We start from the raw sequence: 19,347 nt of genomic DNA, 5'->3' as shown, positions 1-19,347 counted from the left end.
CGGGCTGCTGCAGAAAGCACAGAATCCTCTGTCAGCACAACTTGTCTATTCAAAGTCAGATAAAATCTTTGAACAATGTGAGGAGTTTCTGTCGTACCTTAATAAGTTCCCTGGCCCAGAGCCTCTTTGCAACAAGGGAGAGCTGCACTAGCAGGGCAGCAGCTGCCTGGGACAGCTCAGGCACTGCAGGTTGAGTACAGCTCTCAAGCATGGCCTGCACCTGATTGAGCCTCACTTAAAGAAAAAGGTCCCAGGTGAAAGCTGCCTCAGCCATGAGCCACTGCTCCCTGCTCAGTGCTGTTTCTCTCCCTGCTGCTCGGAGCAGGGCAGGAGGTGATGCACAGACACCCTATAATGAAAGCAGGGAATATTTAATTTGCAGCAAGTCTGCTGGTGTAACCCTGGATCAATAGCTTGTGATTCAAATCCCAAGTTCATCTACAGTGGAAACAATCAGATTGGGAACCTTGGTTTTGCTGCAGTGAAGTGAGCAATCTAATATTTCCAGTTTCCAAATTAACATTGGCACCTTGAAAGTACAAGCAATTCACACAAACATATCTTGGCATCGTGTCTGCACAGTTCTTTAAAAAACAGGCTTCTAATGACACAGTTTGTTTTAGCTTACTGACTCTGGCAAGAAATTTTTTCTCTTTTAGTACGTTGCTTAAAAATAAAAAGGTTTTTCCAGTTATATATTATTGGCAGGATAGAAAGAAACTTCTGTTAAACTGCTTACAATGCTGGCAGTTCAAATTCAAAGATACAAAGGAATTGAAATTCTAAAACAAAATAATTTTGGAATTAAAACCTACAACAAGCAGAAGACTGAAACTACATCTTGGATTTCATGGGCAGAGGCTTCTGTGTGTGTGCTTACTCTGCAGTGTTACCTCCGTGCACAACAGGTTGGGTTTGAGATGTTCATTATTTGTAAAACATCTTCTAATGTTTGCAAAATGTATGAAATTGAGCCAAAAAAAGCTGCTAACTTTTGGGGTTGAAATGCAGTGTTTTGTAACCAGAGGTTTTGCAACCAGCCAATGGCTGTTCTGCAGATGTTTGCAAAAGGGAGCCTCAGAGACTTTTGCAACAATGAACTGGAGCACAGCTGGTGTGGGTTTGCATCCCACACACAGCTCCATTCCACTGCTGATTTCATGGGCTTTGAATGGTCTCACAGAACAACCTTGAAGAGAACCCTGATACAGCAATAAAATAGAAAATGAGAGACATGGTAAACTAATACTGTCTCAAATTTCATGGTGTTTTCACAAAATGCACAGTTCAAGAACACCACCATCGATAACCGGATAAAGTTTTAGAGATCTATTACTGTTTGCATGACACACTTATTGGCTTGGATGATGACACTACTGATTTTTATTTGGAAACCCATGTCCACATGTCCATATCAAACTGGGAGCTGATGATGTCAATTTTATTTAGTTCATTCACATAAATCTTCAACAACAAAACCACACTGCAGATTAGAAACCATTTTCAAATAGCAAAAAAGCAAGGACTGTCATATCTTGAAAGTATAATTATTTCATGATAAAATATTTGTGACACATATATAGAGCAACAGTAAGGATTTAACTGTGTGGTTTTCTTGATGAAAGTACCAAAAATACTTGGAAGAGCTTCATTTGCATAATTTTCTTCAAATATATTTTTTTCCTAGGGTGTTAGTTCTATCGACCAGCAGGAAACAGGTTCACTGGCTGACTCAAGCCTGTAATCTTTCTTGTACAACCTGAAATGAAATCAAAACAAGAGAAATTGTGATAACACAATGAAAGAGCAGGGTAAGAATTGCCCTGATGTGCAGATGGTACCAGGAGTCAGAGGTCTGGGTGGGCAGAGCTGTACCTCAGCACTCCCAGGACCTGCACAGTCACAGTTTTTTTCCCATCCCAGATGTATGCTAAAAGCAGTTGAAGGATAGAAAATTTTCCTCATGGTAAATCCAACTGAGGGAACACCCTCCCTGTCCAGGAAAACAATGCAAGCTGTACCCCCCCAGAATGTAATTATTTCCCCTCAATGAAATAGGAGCCTTGAGCCCTATAGCATCACTTAAACAGCAAATGCAGGCTTTTGGGGAAAAATTTAAATGCAAATTATTTACAACGAAGAGGTGTGTTCTTACAAACACTCCCTCAGTTTCATTTCTTTTGACCTCTGGTATCTGCTGATCAAATACTTCTCAAAGCACACCCTCTTCTCTCCCTCCATATCTGGGTACCTGGAAACTTTGTGCTCAGATCCCGACACTCTCAGGAGTCTTTCCACAGCACTCTGATCGTTGTTGGAGTTACTCTCAAACTGTGCTTTTGAATAAAATTGACCTAAACAACAGACGCAGAAATTATTAAAAAACACAAACCAAAGTGTTGCTGTTTGTTTAAGCCAAATGGCAGCTCTAACACCAGGAGAGCAGCTCTTCATCTCAGAAAACAAATCAAAGATCAAGTTTGGATACTCCATTAGTAAGATTAGAAAATTCCTCTGTTTCATCTGTGATCTCCTGTTATCCCTAACGCTCTCCATGGGAAGGTTCAGCCTTTCTCTGATGGTTTTTGTGATTATTTCTTCCTTGTGGTTTTTGGAATATGGAGCCTCTCTGTTTGCAAAGTTTCCAAAACAACTTCATCTTAGGTCCCACCAGGATTTTTGGAGCCAAAATGTTCAGGAGCAGCTGGCTTTCATTTCCTAACCATGATTGTTTACAATTTTTATGTCTATTATTTATAGTCTGTTATTGGACATCAAATGAATTTTCTGCATCAATCATGTCATTCCACAGCACTGTTGAGGTTAAGCCCAACTATTATTTCTGTCTTATTTTAACATCTTCTAAAGCCATAATGGGCTACTCTGGGTTGTGCCACTGGTGAGTGGAAAGGCATTGTGTTATGTGTTATGTTTCCAGGGTGAGACCTCTCTTTTTTGGGATTGCTGGGCAGTAGAAGTTAAATGTCCAAAAGGAATAAATTAAATGCAAAGTTTCTCAAGAGCTCCCTGAAACAAACCCCTGACTGCACTCTCATTTCAGGAACTGAGTTACAAGAGCATTCTTTGCTGCACACATCCATGCTGATACACACCCAGAACTCCAGTGACTTTGTCCGAAAAACGGTCGGTGTTCAAGAAATAGAGCCCAAGGAAATCATCTGGAAACTTGACCAAGGAAATTTTTACTGTGACCATGTCAGGCAGTGATGCTGTAATGCTCCTTTCCTTTTCAACTGTCACTTTCAGCCTAGGAAGTAAATAAGGAAATTATTTCCAAGAAGAATGTGAAGAAAGAATATGTATTTAACTAAGTGACATTAATTAATCAAAATAATTTATTTTTTGCCTTTTATATCTTTGCAATTGCATTTTTCCTGATCTGTAGTTATTTTTAAGCTAGAAAATATTGAGTAGAATATATCTTCTCTCTGTGCTGCATAAGACGTCTTGCAAATATACCAGGGGACAATATTTTGCTGATGAATACACCTTATTATCCATAATAACAAGAAATACTTGGATGGGAAAAAATTCTCACCATTTTAATGAGAACAATAGTAGACTAATAAAAGAATTCAATCTTTTTTATGTAAAAGTATCTTTTTCTTCGATATTTCACAAGTTTTTCAGATCTTGTCTTTCTTCTGACCCATTAATGTTATTGTGATCTCAGGTGGTCTTGGAGAACAGAAATGTCGCTGTCATTTTGCTCCCTGCAGAAAGGATTAACAAAGCCACCCCCAAAGTGCTGATGCAAGGTCTCGGGTGCTGGATTGAAGCAGGAGGATTATTCTGCTTGGCAAATTATACTGGGACAGAAATCCAGCCAGCTCTTGCTCTGTTTGAATTGCAAGAATAATTGAAAGCAGTTGTTGCAGAACTTGTTATTGTCTAGAACTGTGTGTGTGTGAGCAGTGATGTGTGTCCTGTCTGCCCCAGGCCAGCAGGGGATCCTTGTGGAGACTTATTCCAGCGATATAAAAAGGCTGGGGGAGCCATCTACACTCAGCTCTTCCTTGTGGTACTGAAGGATCCTGCTCTAATTATGTCAAAAAATAAAGTCTGCTTTTAAAGTATCCCTTCTCCTGTAGTGGACATTTGGTTACAGACAGCTATTCCAACACTTTATGCCTGCCCATAAAAAATGTCAGCTTCCCAGATGGGAGTTATTGCTAAGACTGAGGAGAAAGAAAACCCCAGCCTGTGTGGAGCCAAGTGCTGTATAAAAGGGACAGTAAATGTCAAAGCCATCACTTGGCAGTGCTTGCTCTGCCCTGGAGGAACACAAAGCGACTGCTGGTGGCACAGGGCTGCTCTGCATGGCTCCTTTCCTTTGGAACATAAATACATGAACAGCAGGCTGATGGTGCAGTTGTTCTGGTTCTCTTTACACAGGCATGGAGAATTAAAATAAAACTTATTTTCTATAAAGATACCCTGCTGTTACTCACACTGATACACTTGCTGGAGAAGAATATCTGGAAGCACTTACTTCAGGTAAGGAGAGGCCTGAATGAACAAAGATCTGACATATTTTGAAGTTTAGGAAAAGACAGGGAGATGTTTCTTACCCCTGGATGGTGGAGGAGGTTGACTTTGTCCATGACAGCCAACTGTTCTTGTTGTTGTGGCTTACAAGGATCGCGTGAGTGTAGACATGGATTTCCACGGGAGGATTCACATAGTTAATATCAAACTGCACAAAGTGATTTATTCCATCTCCAAGTTTCCCCGTCACTGTGAGTCCTTTAATACAAATTTGTCAGGTGATTCTTCTCTTAAGGTACAAATGATCTTAATAAACCCACTCCAGTTTTGTTACTGAAACCAGGGTCTCAAATCTTGTTTTGTGGGGCATTTCTGGATTGCAGCTCCACATGCCCCAAGATTGTAGTGGGGTCACTAGAGCCTGTTTAACCCCATGCTTCTACCTCCTGCACAGAGGCGTCTCTGTTCCATAATCGGAGCAGGCCCTGCTGCCTGGGACATGGCTCCTCAATGACAGGACCACAGAAAATCTGCTCTACATCCACAGCATGCAGCTTTCTGCTGGCACACAGGGACTGTGAGGCTTAGGGTCTCTGCATCCTCCGAAGCCCCAAGGGCTGGGTAGGAGAACACCCTAAGGAACAAGGAGGATGTGACACCAGGAGGAGAAGTTGATCTTCAGCCAGACCTGTGAGAAGTGCCCCCAGCTGCTGCACCATCAATATTGCCTAACAGAAAGGCCGAATTTACCACAGCCTCTCTGGTCAGTGCAAGGCAGCAGGTGTGAGATGGCTCTTCATGAGAGGGGGTTATTCCCAAAAACACCAACTGCACTCACAGACCCAGTTTGGGGTAACATGGCTTACTGACCTTGCTCTGGATCTGACAGCAGGTGGACAGAGGCTTGTGCTCTTTTATCAATATTTAAACAGATTTTTTCATTTTGTCTGGGTAATTGCAAGAGAAGTTGTGGATGTTCATTGGCTGAAAGGAAAGAAGAAAAAATCAGCAACAAAAAAAAACTAGCCTGTGTGCTGGATAGGTACAGCAAAAATAATTTATAGATTCATTCCTAAAACAGCAGTTATAGCTTTTATTGGATAGAATGGTTAAAAACAAAGCAATAACTGTTGAAAAGCACAACCAGACACAGCACCTTGATATGAATGAAACCAACAGATTTTAAATATAGAGTTTACTAAGGACAAGAAGCCCTTAAAAAGCTTAGGCTGAAGATTTGTTGTACTGTGTTTCTTATATACTTGAGCCAGAGAGGTCTTTTCATGGAACACAGGGATATTTTCTACTTAAATGGAAAGAACTAGCCAAGGTCTGCAAGAAGAGGTAAAAGATTTTCAGAGTTGATGAAGTCAGAAAAAGCATTGTTGCATGAAGAAGTCTACATTACAGTTACATTAATAATTGAAATGGGACTAGGACGTGAGTCACTTACCAATAGTTTGTGCTCTTACAGCACCTCTGAACCTGGAAACTGAAAGAGCTAAAATTAGTAAGAAGAGTTTAATGAAACATTTTTCCCTAAGTCAGCTGATGAACCAGGACAAATGCTGGGCAGAAACCTTTTTTACAGAGCTCTTCACTGATGTCTGTGGAGAGCTTTGCCTAAGACGAGAAGTCCCAAAGGGGCACAACACGCAGAGCCTATTTCTCTCAGGATGGACCATGCCATGGGCCTATGCTCAGCTGGAGCTGGCAGGGTTTAGAGCTGTGTTTTCAAGGGTCACTGGGCAGTGTTGAATGCAGCACACCCAGCCCAGCCCCTCTGACCCCACTGTGAGCAGTTACCTGTTGAAAACATCTTCCTGTTGCTGCCAGTTTGGAGCTCAGAGCGCCACTGACCTGAAATAAAAGGGTTTTCCCGATGTTTTGTTGCTTTGGGTTTATACCTTGCATCTCCTTTCCTACCCTTTGAAACTGGGAATCTGTCCTGCTTGTTGTCCTCTGACTTTCCTGGATACCCCAGGACTGGTGAATTATTTTGTTTTTACATCCATTTCTTTCAGCTTACTAATACATCCTTATTCATATCTTTCACATTTATTTTCAGGAGGTATATATTTTTTTGATTTCTGAAAAGGGACCAAGATTGTTTTCAAATGTTTATAGTTAATTATAAAATATCTGTGGGCTAAAATGCATATGATAAAAACTAAATTGTATATTAAATGGGTGTCTCCAATCCAAATGCATTTATATAAAATAAAGTTGATACTACCCTACATATGAAATTAACTTTATGGAATTATTCTGAAGAGAAACAGAGGAGGAGTACTTACCAGCAGGTGACCCACTTTTCCCTCTAAGAGCACCTGGAGAAAAAAAAATTACCTGTGTTTTACTCATGATTGCATTACATCCTTTACAGGAGTGGTTCTGCTATTGAACTCCCCAGCAGCACTTAGAAAGAAACAGCCTCCAGAAACAGGGCAGCATTGTGATCCTCTCAATACATTTCTGTGAAAGAACTAGAGCAAAACCAAGGTTCTTCACCTATAAATTATTATTCAAATAAATACAGTTTCCAGAGAGGAAAAAAATACCTGAATCATCCTCAGAAGGCATTCTTGAGTGGAATCTTTTGAAAGATGCTTCACACGTGATAGGAAGAAGCAGAAAGCATCATTAACACCACTGGCTTGAAGAACTACTTTTCCTCAAGAGCATAAATAATTTAGACCTTTGAGACTTTCTGAATGGAAGATTTTCTCCCTTTGACCTTGTTATCCACCTAAAATCAGCACAGACTGTGGCAGGCATTGCTTACAACTTCACACATTTTTTCAAATTTCAGGTACTTCCCTCTATAGAACAACCACCATGAATTCTTTTGTTTGCTTTGCTTTGTTTTTTTTTTTAAATTAGAGACTATGAAAATATGCTACTGAAAAGAAGAAAACATTTACCTCCTGCTGGAAGACTGCTGGGCTTCTCATTATCTGTAAAGAGGAAGAGGGACAGATGAGTGTCATACAGTCAACATTGAATTACTTTACCCATGTGAACCAGCAAACTGAGACAAGGGCTTCAGGTGACGAGGTTTTTTGTGCTAAGGGATGGGTATATAGAGCCCATGCAAAACTCTATGTAACAGCTCTTAGACTACCTTTAGTTAATATTTAAACAAACTGTTTTCCATTTCAATTGTAGTGCCTGTTTCATCACTTCACCTTTCAAAAAAATCCTTCATGTTTTATTTTGAAAGGAAGCCAATCCCTGAACTCCTGCCTCCAATTTGCCTTGTTATATCACTATCAAATGAAGCTAAGTGGAAGTCAACAGCAATGAATGAAGAACAGCAGAGTGTTTCAGAGGGGCTGTTTTTACCAGCCTCGGTGGGTTTGCTTGCCAGCTCCTCCTGCTGCTGGGGTTTGGTGACCACCATGGAAGTGAGGGGTGTGACAAAGCTGTACCGCAGGGACAGATCCAAGGCTTGGGCCTCCAGGGCCTTCTGGTCCTCTTCTTGGGCTGAAATACTGAAGTCTGTGTTACTGATGAAGCAAAAATGTATAGAGACTATGAACAATCATCTTCAGATTACGTATTAGCTGTTCCTCCACAGATATTTATTATTGAAGGGTCAGTAGTCTTATGGGGATAACTCAGCTGTTCATGTGCCTGAAATGATGGAAATGCTTCATTCTTTGCAACACTGGGGTTTATATATAGTTTAAATACACAAAAGAAATAGATACATGGCCTTTGAAGTATCTTATGGACATCCATATTGTTCTAGTCCCTAGCTATTGCCATTTCCTTATCTACAGACAATATTTCTGGGTGTGCAAGAACAGCTCAACACAATCCATACAACTGACATCTGTTTCATAGTAATTTCATGTAGAATGTATTACATTACGTGTTCATATACATATGAAATTGAATGTTGTAGTGCTACCATAAACTGAAAGTCACTTCATGTTCATCATACAGTAATGTAGTATTCTCCCAGTATCTTACGTTTTGATACTGTCTGGAAAAATTTTTCTGTTTCTTTGTGTTTTCTAATCATATAATTTGCGAATAAGGAATTTGTGTTTTGAGAAGTTAGAAGTTCGTTATGTGAACCATTAAAATCACTTACACTTCTTCCAGAAGCTGCTGAATGTTCAAGTAAGCCCACAGTCTCTCTATGAAATTCCCAAAGATGTACTTTTGATTTTGGAATACTTGCTCCTTCTCTTTGACATTTGCTTCTTCCTTAAGAGTCAAGTTACTTGTGTGCTGAAGTGGGAGAAAACTGACCATCAAAAGAACAGCTCCATAAACTTCAGCTCTATAAACTTCATTTATAGTCACATTATGAGACTTAATATCTTTCAGTACCAGTTGTCCTTCAATATTGTTCTTTCCCATTGGAAAATGCGACCCCAAAGTATCTAAAAAGTATGTATTTTAGATTTGTATTTCTGGACTTGAAACAATGATGAAAAAGGGAGGTAATTAAATTCTATTTCAGCATTTTTGAGATGAATAATTGAGATTTCCTACTTCATTGTAACAATATAAACCTAAAAGTGCTTAAAATGCTAAATATTTGGATTTTGTTAAAGAATTAACAAAACTGAATTAAAATTTCTGTTTTCTTATTGTGAATATTCTTCAAGGTTTTTCTTTTGTAGCAAATTCAAGAGAGGGTAATTTTAACAAATTATCTGGGAGATCAAACAATGGGAAAAGAGCTGAGAGCCCAAATGTAACAAACACATACTAAATACAAAACACTTATTGAAGCCTCCTATTGTGCCACAAAGGACAGAAGGAAGAGATGTTTTTCACAATTAGTAAACTAAACACTTACTGACTGAGCTTTAATTTCCACTGGCAAAAGCTCCAGCTCATTACTAATTTTTCCAGACACTACAATTTCAGATCCTTCAAAAAACAGCTTGAAATTGTTCTTGGTTAATCCTTCAACGGAATTTTCTGGATACTGCATTTCAATTTGCATTAATATTGGGGTAGCCACTTCTTGATAAAAGCCCTAAAGAAAGGCAGTGAGACAGAGAACACACAAAAATGACAGCAAAATTGTCAAAGAAATATGTTGAAAGTCTAAAGTCCTCTTAAAAAGCTTTTTCTTTAGTAGTGCAAGACTACTGCAAACTCAGAAATTGACCACTTCCCCTGCACAATTTATCTTCTTACAGTACAGAAATGTGTGAGTTTCCCAATTTGTCTGAATGCAATTGATTTGAGGACTTCGAGTCAGGATAACATGGAGGGTACAAACCCTCAGATACCCCAAAACTGTCTTCCTCCCTCTGCTAAAGTAACAGGTAAGCTCAACCCCAACATTTCATCTCAGAAAATCTGCGATTTTCCTGCTAGAACTAGATATAAGCTGTAGCTGATAGATGGCTTTCCTGGCACATTGCTTACTCCTGACCTGGAGCTGCAGGGCTGCATCAGCATTTTCATAGATACGCCGTGCTATTCCCCCATTGCTCAGGGCCATTTTCTCCAGGAATTTATAACTGACATCAAACCCAAAGCCAAGGCAGAAAAGAGCGTATTTCCCACTGATTGCCTTCTGAACCTTGTCTTGAATTACTTCCACATTTTTCTCACCTGTAAATGAAACAAAAGCACCGTTGTGGGTTTGAGTCTTTTCAAGTGCAAATAGACTGCAGCAGGTTAATGGAAAATTCTGCCTGAAGTTTTTAAAAATAATTCAGAATAAAATACTAAAAAGATAAGGGATAGAATGCTGGTAATTGAATTGGAAATGAAAGCACGACTCTGCATATAGAGTGCCAGAACATGATTCTCCCCCTTAATGACTTTTGTTAGGTTCTACTGATGTTGTCATGGCTAAGTGCAAAATATTTTATAGGATTACAAGGCCAGAGGAGGTTTTTAGTACAGAAGGGATACACACTACAAGTTAACAACACAAGGGATGGATACACTTCATAAAGCATTCAAAAGACAAGTACCATCCATAAAAATTATGTGTGTCAATTCAGAGAAGAATGGATTGGTTAATGGTGCAATTCCAACAAATTGGTAATGAACTCAGCCATGCTTCTCTCCCAGCCCCTTTGTGTGACAGAGGAAAAGACTCTCACACTATCACCTTACCCCATTTGAAGAGCTGCTGATGGCCATGTATGGAGAGCTTTTTATAAGCATTTCCAGGCAGAAACTGTCACTGCCAGTAGCAATACCATGGCAGCAGCTCAGATTTTTTTCCTTTTTAGCTGCTTTGCTAAGGAAGGCAGTGTAGGCAATAATGCCTGACATGCCACCCTGGCCTGATTTCTAGCTGCTGGATGTGGGGAGCCCTGGATACTCACTGTGGCTGTGCTGGGGAGGCAGCACTGTGAGCTGAATTTTATTAAAAAAATAAAATCAAGAAATCCCAAAGCAGAATGGCTCGCACAATCTAAAAGGCAGAATGATCTTATTAAGGGCTTACAGATAAAGTACTATTGCTGACCTTGGAGTGATGCTGGTGCTACATAAAACTAAGAAAAAACCCTGTAGAAGACAAGGGGTTCAATTTGTGCCATTGCACTGACATGACAAAGAATGCAGAACAAGAAGCACCTTGAAAATATCTTAAGTTTGAGGCACAGAGGGCGAAGAAGTACAAGCAGCATCTCTCAAATAGGACTGTACACAGTATCTGCAAAATGTCCACATTTTGTCTTTAGGTATTTTACTTTTCTGTTTCAGCTGTGCCTGGACTATCTCCAATTCCCTTGAATTTATAAACTGGGAAGCCAATGGTATGCAGCAAAACAATTCCCAGCTAGAGTATGTGCAGCCACAGGCAGGCAGGCTCTGCCATCACTCCCTACAGCCCTCAACAGAGCCCTCTCATATCCAGCAGTACCTCAGCCTGCGTATTCCAAAGCTCTTCTAAAACACAGGCTAGGTCTATCAATATTGGGATGCAAGTGTAAAAGATAAAAAACCCCAGGGGAGGGAGGACCATGCGCAGCATTCACTCACCAGAAGTGGGTTGGCCATCTGTCAGCAAAATAATCATGGAGACGCTGTGCTCTGGCAGCCCCTGGGCTTTGTCCAGCACGCCCACGGCAGCCAGCAGGGCACCACTGATGTCTGTGCCTGCAAAGAGACAGCAGGCACCGCTCACCTAAACAGGAGACTCATCTGCAGAGACCCTGCACACTTGTTGAAAGTTTTCTGCAGGAAGTAATCCTTCCTAGAGAGGAGGATTTAGGGAATTAACCTGCTGGACTTAATTACCGGGTGTTATATTGCAACGGCAGCGCCGGAGTATTCTCCTGGGAGGATTTTCCACACATATGTCATGGGAAATACAAACATGTCTAGAGCTATTAAAAAGTGCTTAAGTAAACACACTGTCATCTGTTAACCTATATTTAAGAAAAGTTTCCCTGCCTTCTATAAGAAGTCAGAGAAAAAGAGCTGAGCATGATTGGGTGTATTGGTGTTAGCGCCTGGGGTAAGGAAACTTCTGTTCATACTGACAGTGTAACATTAAAGGGAGACAGAGCCCTTGAGAGGTGCTTAAAACAAAATAATATCACCAAGCACACTGACTGAGGCAGCAACTGAAATGCCACATGTCTGTTTTGCCTGTTTTATTTATGTGACATGGCTTACAAAGGAGTATAACTTTGGATGTGCTTTTTTTGGTTTTTTTTGGTTTTTTTTTTGCAAGGGGAAACTCAATATAAAAAGAAAAAAAATCAGCAAATTGCTGTCAAATGTTGAGTGAATTGCCATTTTTCTGTATAAAAAAATGTGCTATCAAGGAATCTTCTAATCTAATCTTTTATCTGTGATAAAAATTGTAAACAAAGCTTGGTGGCTTTGGTTCACAAATGTGCTGTAAGCATCTCTTCTATAATATATATCTATCTCATAATGAAGTCACCAGTCTGACCACTCACAGCTTTCTTTCCCACTCATCACTCACAAGTCTTAAAAACTGACCTGCTTTGTAAGCACTGATGGTAGCTCTGGGGCACTATATAACTAATAACAATAATTATTTTCTAAGCAATTAATTCTACTGGGTACATATTTGTGGCTACAAGCACGTGTACCTCCCCTGGCAGTGAGGGTCTGCACCAGTGCTGCAGCACTGGCCACGTTCTCCTCAGTGGCTGGCAGCAAAGAGCTCTTCCACTCCACCACTTTGTTGTTGAAGGTGATAAAGCTGAAATGGTCTTCTTGGCGGAGGTCCTGCAAAATCTTCAGCAGAGCATCCCTTGTCTGTTCCAAGGAGAAAACAGTGCTTTTGATTATTTCCACTTTTTTGCCTGAACTGGGGTCGAAATTACAGTCTAATAAGGGCTACAGCTCTGTTCCAGAAGCAGCCCTATGCCTTTATTAAACCCTAATGGTATGTTTTATGTTGAGATAATCAGAAATAGACAATTCACTTAACATACAGACACAAAAGCCAACCTATGAGGGCTGTAGGGGGCTTGTCTGTTCTCAAGCAGAGCTACACAGTCATCAAACATAAAACGGAAAACAGATGAATTAACTCTCTAAGCTTCATAAAAGAAAAATATAAACACAAAAAGTTCTGCAAAAATACAGAAAGTTCTCTCTGCCTCAATGTTTAATACCCATGAAAATAATTGTGTCAGACAAGAGTTACTCCTTAATATCTTCAATCTATGTATATGTATTTTCAAGCATTTCTGTAAGTCTTTACCTTTTGCTGTGTACAAAATCAGTGTGTGCTTCCAATGAAAAATTCCCAGTTGCTTCCTCAGAAGGCTGGGGTGTGTGTGCCTGCTGCTAACACAGGTCATGCTTTGGGGGAAGTTACCTGTTCGATTTTTCTGCCTGTCATGGAGCCACTTCGGTCTATAACAAAGATGACATTTTTGGGAAACACTGGCATTTCTTGGGGTGCAAAGTAATGGACAAAATACCCATTGACAATCTGAAATACAGAATGCAAAATCACCTATAAAAGTACATCTAAATAAATAAAGAATAAATCTTAACATTCTGGCATAGCAAGAAGTGGGGAGCATGCTCAGCATTCTGCTCTCTTGATAAGCCCAAATAAATAAAAGAACTTAAATTAAAGAAAGTAAAATGTATTTCCTAGCTGGAAGCAAGACTGTCTGTAGAGAGAAAATTGCCAGAGAGCAGCATGCATACATACATATATATTAGACACCTCAGTGCCATATGTATGGTATATGCATATTATCACTGTGTATCACATTACCTCTTTATTGTTACCTATGAGTACATCTCTGCTGAATGACTGTGGCTGCCACCTTTTAGCACACCCGTATATACTTCATTAGTGAAATGATATGGAAAATACTCTATTTTATTCCCTAGAATATGCATTGGTTCATAAATATTTTCTAAGTTCCTGCTGTATTTAGTTATGTGTCAGTTATCACAAAAAACACAGAGACCAAGCATCGTTTTAAGTTATATAAATCACATTCCTCTAAAATGTGTTTACAATAAGCCACAGATACATGCTAGAGGAGCCAAAATAATAATAATTTTAAAAGAGTGTAAAGAGGCTTCTATAAAATACCAATATAGATTGGGTATTTGAATAAAATTTTTAAGATTTTTTTTTTTTCCTGAGTGATTTTTTTGTAATACAGCTGGTGTCTCTGGGGATTATCCAGTATCACCCTCAGTTCCTGCTGACCCTGGATTAATGGGAAGAGCTTTTTGTGTCATTGTTGGTGTTTCAAAGGAAATGCTGCTGTTTTGCTCATTGCACTTCACATTCATACTTATTGGTGATCTAAAAGCATTTTCATTTCTATTTCTTTTTACCTGTATATCACCTGCAGTGGCTTCTCTCTTAACATCATAACGCACAACAAAATCACCATTGAGGAGCGTTTCATCACGTTCAGAATTCTTCTTCTGTTGATCTAGAGTTGGCTTAAATAAAATATGAGCCTGCAAAGCAATCAGAAGGGAATATCTAAAGCAATATAACTCAGAGCTCCAGTGGCAGTAACCGCTGGCAGCTGCTGCTTTACCTTGGTTTCGTTCTGCACTTTAGTGAGTGCCTCAGTTAACTCGTTTGTCATGAATGTGCTGTCTGTCTCCAAGAAGTGAATGCCCTGGGGCTCGAAGATGTGCACATCGATCTGGTAGAGGAGAAGATGTGAACATCAGAGGGAACGTGGCTGTGCTGAAACCCAGGGCACTGCTCCCTGCCCAGCCCTCCCCAGGACAGCTCACCTGGAAGTGCTTGACGAGCTGCTGGGGCCGGACCCTGATGAGCAGCTCGTACTTCCCCAGCTGCCGCTTCAGCAGCTCCTCGTAGCTCAGCTGAAAAGTGACTTTGCTGGCAGCTGCGATGCTGACGGATACGTGGAACTGCTCCAGCTTTCTGTCTGTAATTCTGGGGGCAAGAAAAGTGATTTACCTCCTTGTGGTGACTAGAGTTTGTGAAGTGTGCAAAATAATTTGCACACTTTTATTGTGGCCCCTCCAAGGTATCACATGGGATCAATAGAGTAGCAGTAAATATGTTTCATCATAGAGAGGATTTTTTACATTGCAGGTGCTACTATGTACATCACATATTGTACAGTACACTAATGTGTCCTGGGTGCAAGCTGAGAAATGGAGCAGAAACCCCTGCATGCCTCAGAGTGGATACCTGTGAAACACAGATTAAATATACCCTGAAACTGTAATATCTGTTCAAGTCCATGGTCCTCTATGCTTGCAGGGAGGCAGACTCAGCACTGAGCATCATCCCAGTGTGGCAAGGTGCTCTTGAATGACAGTGACCAAGGCTGGATGGAGCTCTGAGCAGCTTCAAAGGTGTTCCTGCCCATGGCAGGGGGCTTGGAACTAAATGATCTTTGAGGTCCTTTAAGGATCTTTGACCCTGAGATTAGCTCAGTTGGTCAGAGCATGGTTGCCTGTTCAATCCCTCTATGGACCATTCACTTAAGAATTGGATTTGATGATCCTTGTAGAACCCTTTCAAGAACATTCAGTGATTCTATGACAGCAAGTCCCAAGGCACTGGTAAACAGGGATGCTTCCTACTGGAGCCCATTGCAAGACCACCCATACATCATATATATGTGAATTTATATAAATGCTTAAAAAATTATATATATATATATATATATATATATATATATATATATACACATACGTATGTATGTATATACACACACACAAAGGTACACTGTCCCTCCCACCAAGAACCCAAGATTGATTTTCACTGATTTGACCCCACTGGGATGTGGCTATCACCAGGATTTAATCTGCCCCCAGCCAAACAAGAAGCCACAGAGGGGTGTTGGAGCAGTTTTACTCAGAATAGCAACATACTTGACGAGGCCAGCACTCTGTCCCTGCGAGACAGCCGAGTCATACTCATTTTGAGCAGCAGCTTTCTCCTTTATTATCCCTGGGTATACTTCACCATCAATGGACCTGTTTGGTTTCCATGAAAATTAATTTATATTAGAAGGAATACACTGGGAAAAGAAAATCAACAGAAGTTTTTTTGTGGCTCTCTGGGCATGAGCAAGGGAGACTGGCTCCAAATCCCTTCCCACCCAGGAGAATGCCAGGAGCCACCAGCACAATGCAACCCTTGTCCTTACAGACACAACCCTTGTCCTTACAGAGTCTTGAGGAGGCTGGAGCAGGAGAAGCACCACCACTGAGCACATCACCCACCCTGTGCAGCAGGTAGCCTGGCCCTGGGCACCTCTTTTCTATTTGGCTGCTTACTACTTAGCCCCAGAGAACATTTTTGCAGAGCTTTGTGCTCTTTCTTTGAGCAGAAAGGTGAACCCCCCCGAGCTGCCTCCTTTACACTACAGGTGAGGACTGGTCCTACATGGAGAAGTTGGTGATGAAGGCTGTCTTGGGTAACTCCACTTCAAAGGTGGCCTCTCGGGACTCATTGGCTCGGTTGACAATTCTGCTAGTGATGACAGTGTGAGCAAATCGTGATGTGACCTTGCAGTCCACGTGGAGGCTGTATATTTCAACAGCATGCTGGGAAAAAAACAAACAAACTGAGACAGGCTGACGCAGGTTTTGCTCTCAGACCATCCTTACCTGGATGATGCTGTTGGAAAAGTCTGATGAAGAAATCAACTGTTAGAAAGCCTGGCTGGAACTGGGGAGGGGATTGTTCTGGACCAGTCTGCTTATTCCCTTCTCTGCAGCCACAGCCACTGTCCCATGCAAAACCTGCAGCTGCAGCTGCATTTTGCTGCTCCACAGAAGCTTCTGTTGAACCTTTTTCTCTCCTTGGGGGTACAGTGAAGCTGCTGCTGCATCACCCCAGTGCATTGCCCAAGATTTTCCTCAGGAAGATCAGAAGCCTCTTTAAGCCTGACCCAGGGAAGGACCCTGGTTTTTGTGTGACTGTTTATTTGCTCTCCCAGCTGTTGGCTTTGCTTCCTGTTTTCCAGCTTGGTATCTTGTGTCCCACAGGATGTTTAGCAGGCTTGAAACCTCACATGGGCCTCCCAAGCACTGGTTACCCCTCACTGTTTACAGGAGCAGAGATATCCTTTGAGCACTCACGTTTCTCCTGGTCTGGTTCTTCCAGGGCCCCTGATGCCCAAAGGAGGAGGGCACCATTCTAGAGCTGCCTGGAGCACCCCAGAGGGTGGCTGAATTGAGAGCTGACTGGAGCACCTGCCTACATGGACACCTCCTTTTGCATTTGGAATGTCTCTCTGAAGGTCTTACCCATGTTCCAGCAGTGACACTAAAAAAGGCTGATCTGGACATTACCAGCCTCTCAAGAGTCCAATAGCTGATTAAAATAAAAAAGCTCAGCAACCAAGCATATCATTGCACTTCTATTTTTATTTTTCCATCCTCCAAGTCTTTTGAATGGCTAATTGTCTTCAGCTATTTTGATAATTAATCTCCTGTACTTTGCTTGCCAATTAAAAGCATCCCTTCTTCTCCATTAGGATACTGGCTGAAATTCAAAACTTGGCTGCCCTACCCTACTCACACCTGCCCATGGCACATTCAGAGCGTGGTTTTGCCAAAAGGAGCACCAAGCCCCAAGCTGTGGCTCACTGGGGAAGTGCAGGCATGTGGTGGCCATTGCTGCCCACTGAGGATCCTTCTAACACAGGAGGAGTTTGTCCTGTGCAAAACTTGCCCAGTGCAGAATCTCCTCTGCTGCCACGTGCCCAAGGGATGCTGCAGGGAGGAGGATCTGCATCTCCTGCACTCGCCCAGCCCAGCAGCATTTTAGGCTGTGGCCAGCACAGACCAGGGCTCAGTGGGATGCAGCATGGGGAGGAGCTTTGCTGTACCCCTGGTGAGAGAAGCAGAGGACCAGCCCCAGGCATGTGCCCAAAGGCAAAGACACTGTTGGCCCATACCCCCCCATCCATGGCTTCCTGCAGTGCTCTTGGCTGCCCCTGAAGCAGCCACAAAGCCTGGCCCTGCCCCCCTACACCTGCCCGCATTTCAGTTCCACTTCACCCTTTTTTTAATAGGCATAATGGACAGAGAAATCTGACTTAAAGCATCCTCTTCCTAATTTTGATGTATTTACAATGCCACCAGTCACCACTGTGATGGTGCAAAACAGTTTGCTCCTCCAGGCAGTGTAAATAACTTTCTACTTCACTCTTTTCCATTCCGTATTTATTATTAAACACTCATCAGAACCCTCCTGGTACTGCATAGACCTTGTCTGGTCCTGTGTCAAGATCCAAACCTCATTCCATAGCCAAAGCAGAGTTACTGATCTCTCAAATTTTATATCCTACATTCTGAAGAAAGAGAATCATCAAACACATCTACAAGTGTCTCCTGTTACATTTGTACAGTAACAGCCCAAACAAGCAACCAAAATGACCTTAAAGGGAGCCAAAGCTCTAAAATCTCAACACAGTCCACCCAAGTCTCCCTGGGAGTGGTTACATAGGAATTACCTGCAATACCTGGCCAGTGACCACGATACCACCACATCAGCAAATGAGATATTGATAATAAAAATAGAGCAAATACCTTCTGATCATTAGTTTCTGCTAGTACTATGAGTGAGGAAAAGACCATCAATGCAAGAAGTGCTCTCTGCTCCATTTTGGAAAAAGCAAATTTTCAAATGAAATCTCTATTTATCTTAATCAGTTAATGAATAACAAGTACTTGGGGATATCATGTAGACTTTGAAGAGACACAGAAATGTAATATTTACCCATTAAACATAGGTAAAACTTGGACTTCGTTAATGCTTATTTTTCCAACAGATCTTTGCTCTTAAACAGTAGAATTTTAGTGTTTCATAACACATAAATTTAAGAAATTTCTACATATTTTTTTAAAAAAATTAGATTTAACTGTGTCACATGAAATCCCTTGGGCAGATGACTTGGTCTGTGCAACAAGCTGCAGGAATCTCTACCATATTCCACAGTAATAATTTGAAAGGGCACATCCTTAACATTATCACAACCACTTCAGAGATTTGGAGATTGCCAGGACAGGCAACATTCACACAAGATATTACAGCTGATGGCTTTCTCAACCTTTGTGCCTCCCTGCCCAGCTGGCCATGATCTTTGGTAGGTAATGCCACTCATTAAAATAATTCATAAATTAACACAAAGATCCTGTGGAAATATAAGCATCCGTGTTTTCTTCATGCCTGTTTTACAAAGTGTCCATGTGGAGAGCAAGTTTCTAGTGGCCTTGGAGTTGCAAGGAGACACTAAAGCAGAGCTCAATAATTTATTACTTACCAGACTACAAGTTCACAACAAAGAATGTGCTAAGCACAGCCTGGTCTTACAAGCCCTATGCTTTAAGTAACTCTTTAAAAAATAAATTTTATTCCTCTCAGGCAGACTGTTTATG

The 19,347-nt window shown here is 41.2% G+C and overlaps 1 protein-coding gene across 5 annotated transcripts; it reads right to left on the bottom strand.

The window, feature by feature from the left end:
* Nucleotides 1-1,360: 1,360 nt before the first annotated feature.
* LOC110472371 (inter-alpha-trypsin inhibitor heavy chain 4) lies at nt 1,361-18,613 on the bottom strand. 5 transcript variants are annotated; one of them, XM_021534010.3, is made up of 23 exons: nt 18,499-18,613; nt 16,346-16,506; nt 15,829-15,933; nt 14,716-14,878; nt 14,511-14,621; nt 14,299-14,427; nt 13,310-13,426; nt 12,573-12,741; nt 11,488-11,604; nt 9,917-10,098; nt 9,329-9,511; nt 8,612-8,751; nt 7,855-8,018; nt 7,434-7,466; nt 7,071-7,118; nt 6,807-6,839; nt 6,316-6,369; nt 5,963-6,001; nt 5,380-5,493; nt 4,593-4,767; nt 3,114-3,268; nt 2,252-2,354; nt 1,361-1,759 (listed from the first exon to the last, which is right to left on the bottom strand). In XM_021534010.3, the coding sequence occupies exons 1-23, from the start codon at nt 18,571-18,573 to the stop codon at nt 1,684-1,686; spliced, it is 2,646 nt and encodes an 881-aa protein (XP_021389685.2). In that variant the 5' UTR covers nt 18,574-18,613; the 3' UTR covers nt 1,361-1,683. The 5 variants fall into 5 exon arrangements, with proteins under 5 accessions (XP_021389685.2, XP_021389692.2, XP_077642208.1 ...); XM_021534017.3 differs by having other exon boundaries at nt 7,855-8,003; XM_077786082.1 differs by lacking the exon at nt 6,316-6,369.
* Between the last annotated feature and the right edge of the window lie 734 nt (nt 18,614-19,347).

Source organism: Lonchura striata, chromosome 12 (genome assembly GCF_046129695.1).
Source record: "Lonchura striata isolate bLonStr1 chromosome 12, bLonStr1.mat, whole genome shotgun sequence".
Classification (NCBI taxonomy): Eukaryota; Metazoa; Chordata; class Aves; order Passeriformes; family Estrildidae; genus Lonchura; species Lonchura striata.
The sequence above is the reverse complement of the archived record's forward strand: the minus strand, read 5'-3'. Positions and strand labels throughout refer to the sequence as shown.

Coding starts and splice junctions, on each gene's coding strand:
- LOC110472371 (XM_021534010.3), bottom strand. CDS start 18,573: ATGGAGCAGAGAGCACTTCTTGCATTGATGGTCTTTTCCTCACTCATA. Junction 11,605..12,572: donor GACCCTCACTGCCAGGGGAG/GTACACGTGCTT, acceptor GTCTCTTTGCAG/GCACAGACATCAGTGGTGCC. Junction 8,752..9,328: donor TGGAAATTAAAGCTCAGTCA/GTAAGTGTTTAG, acceptor CTCCCACTTCAG/CACACAAGTAACTTGACTCT.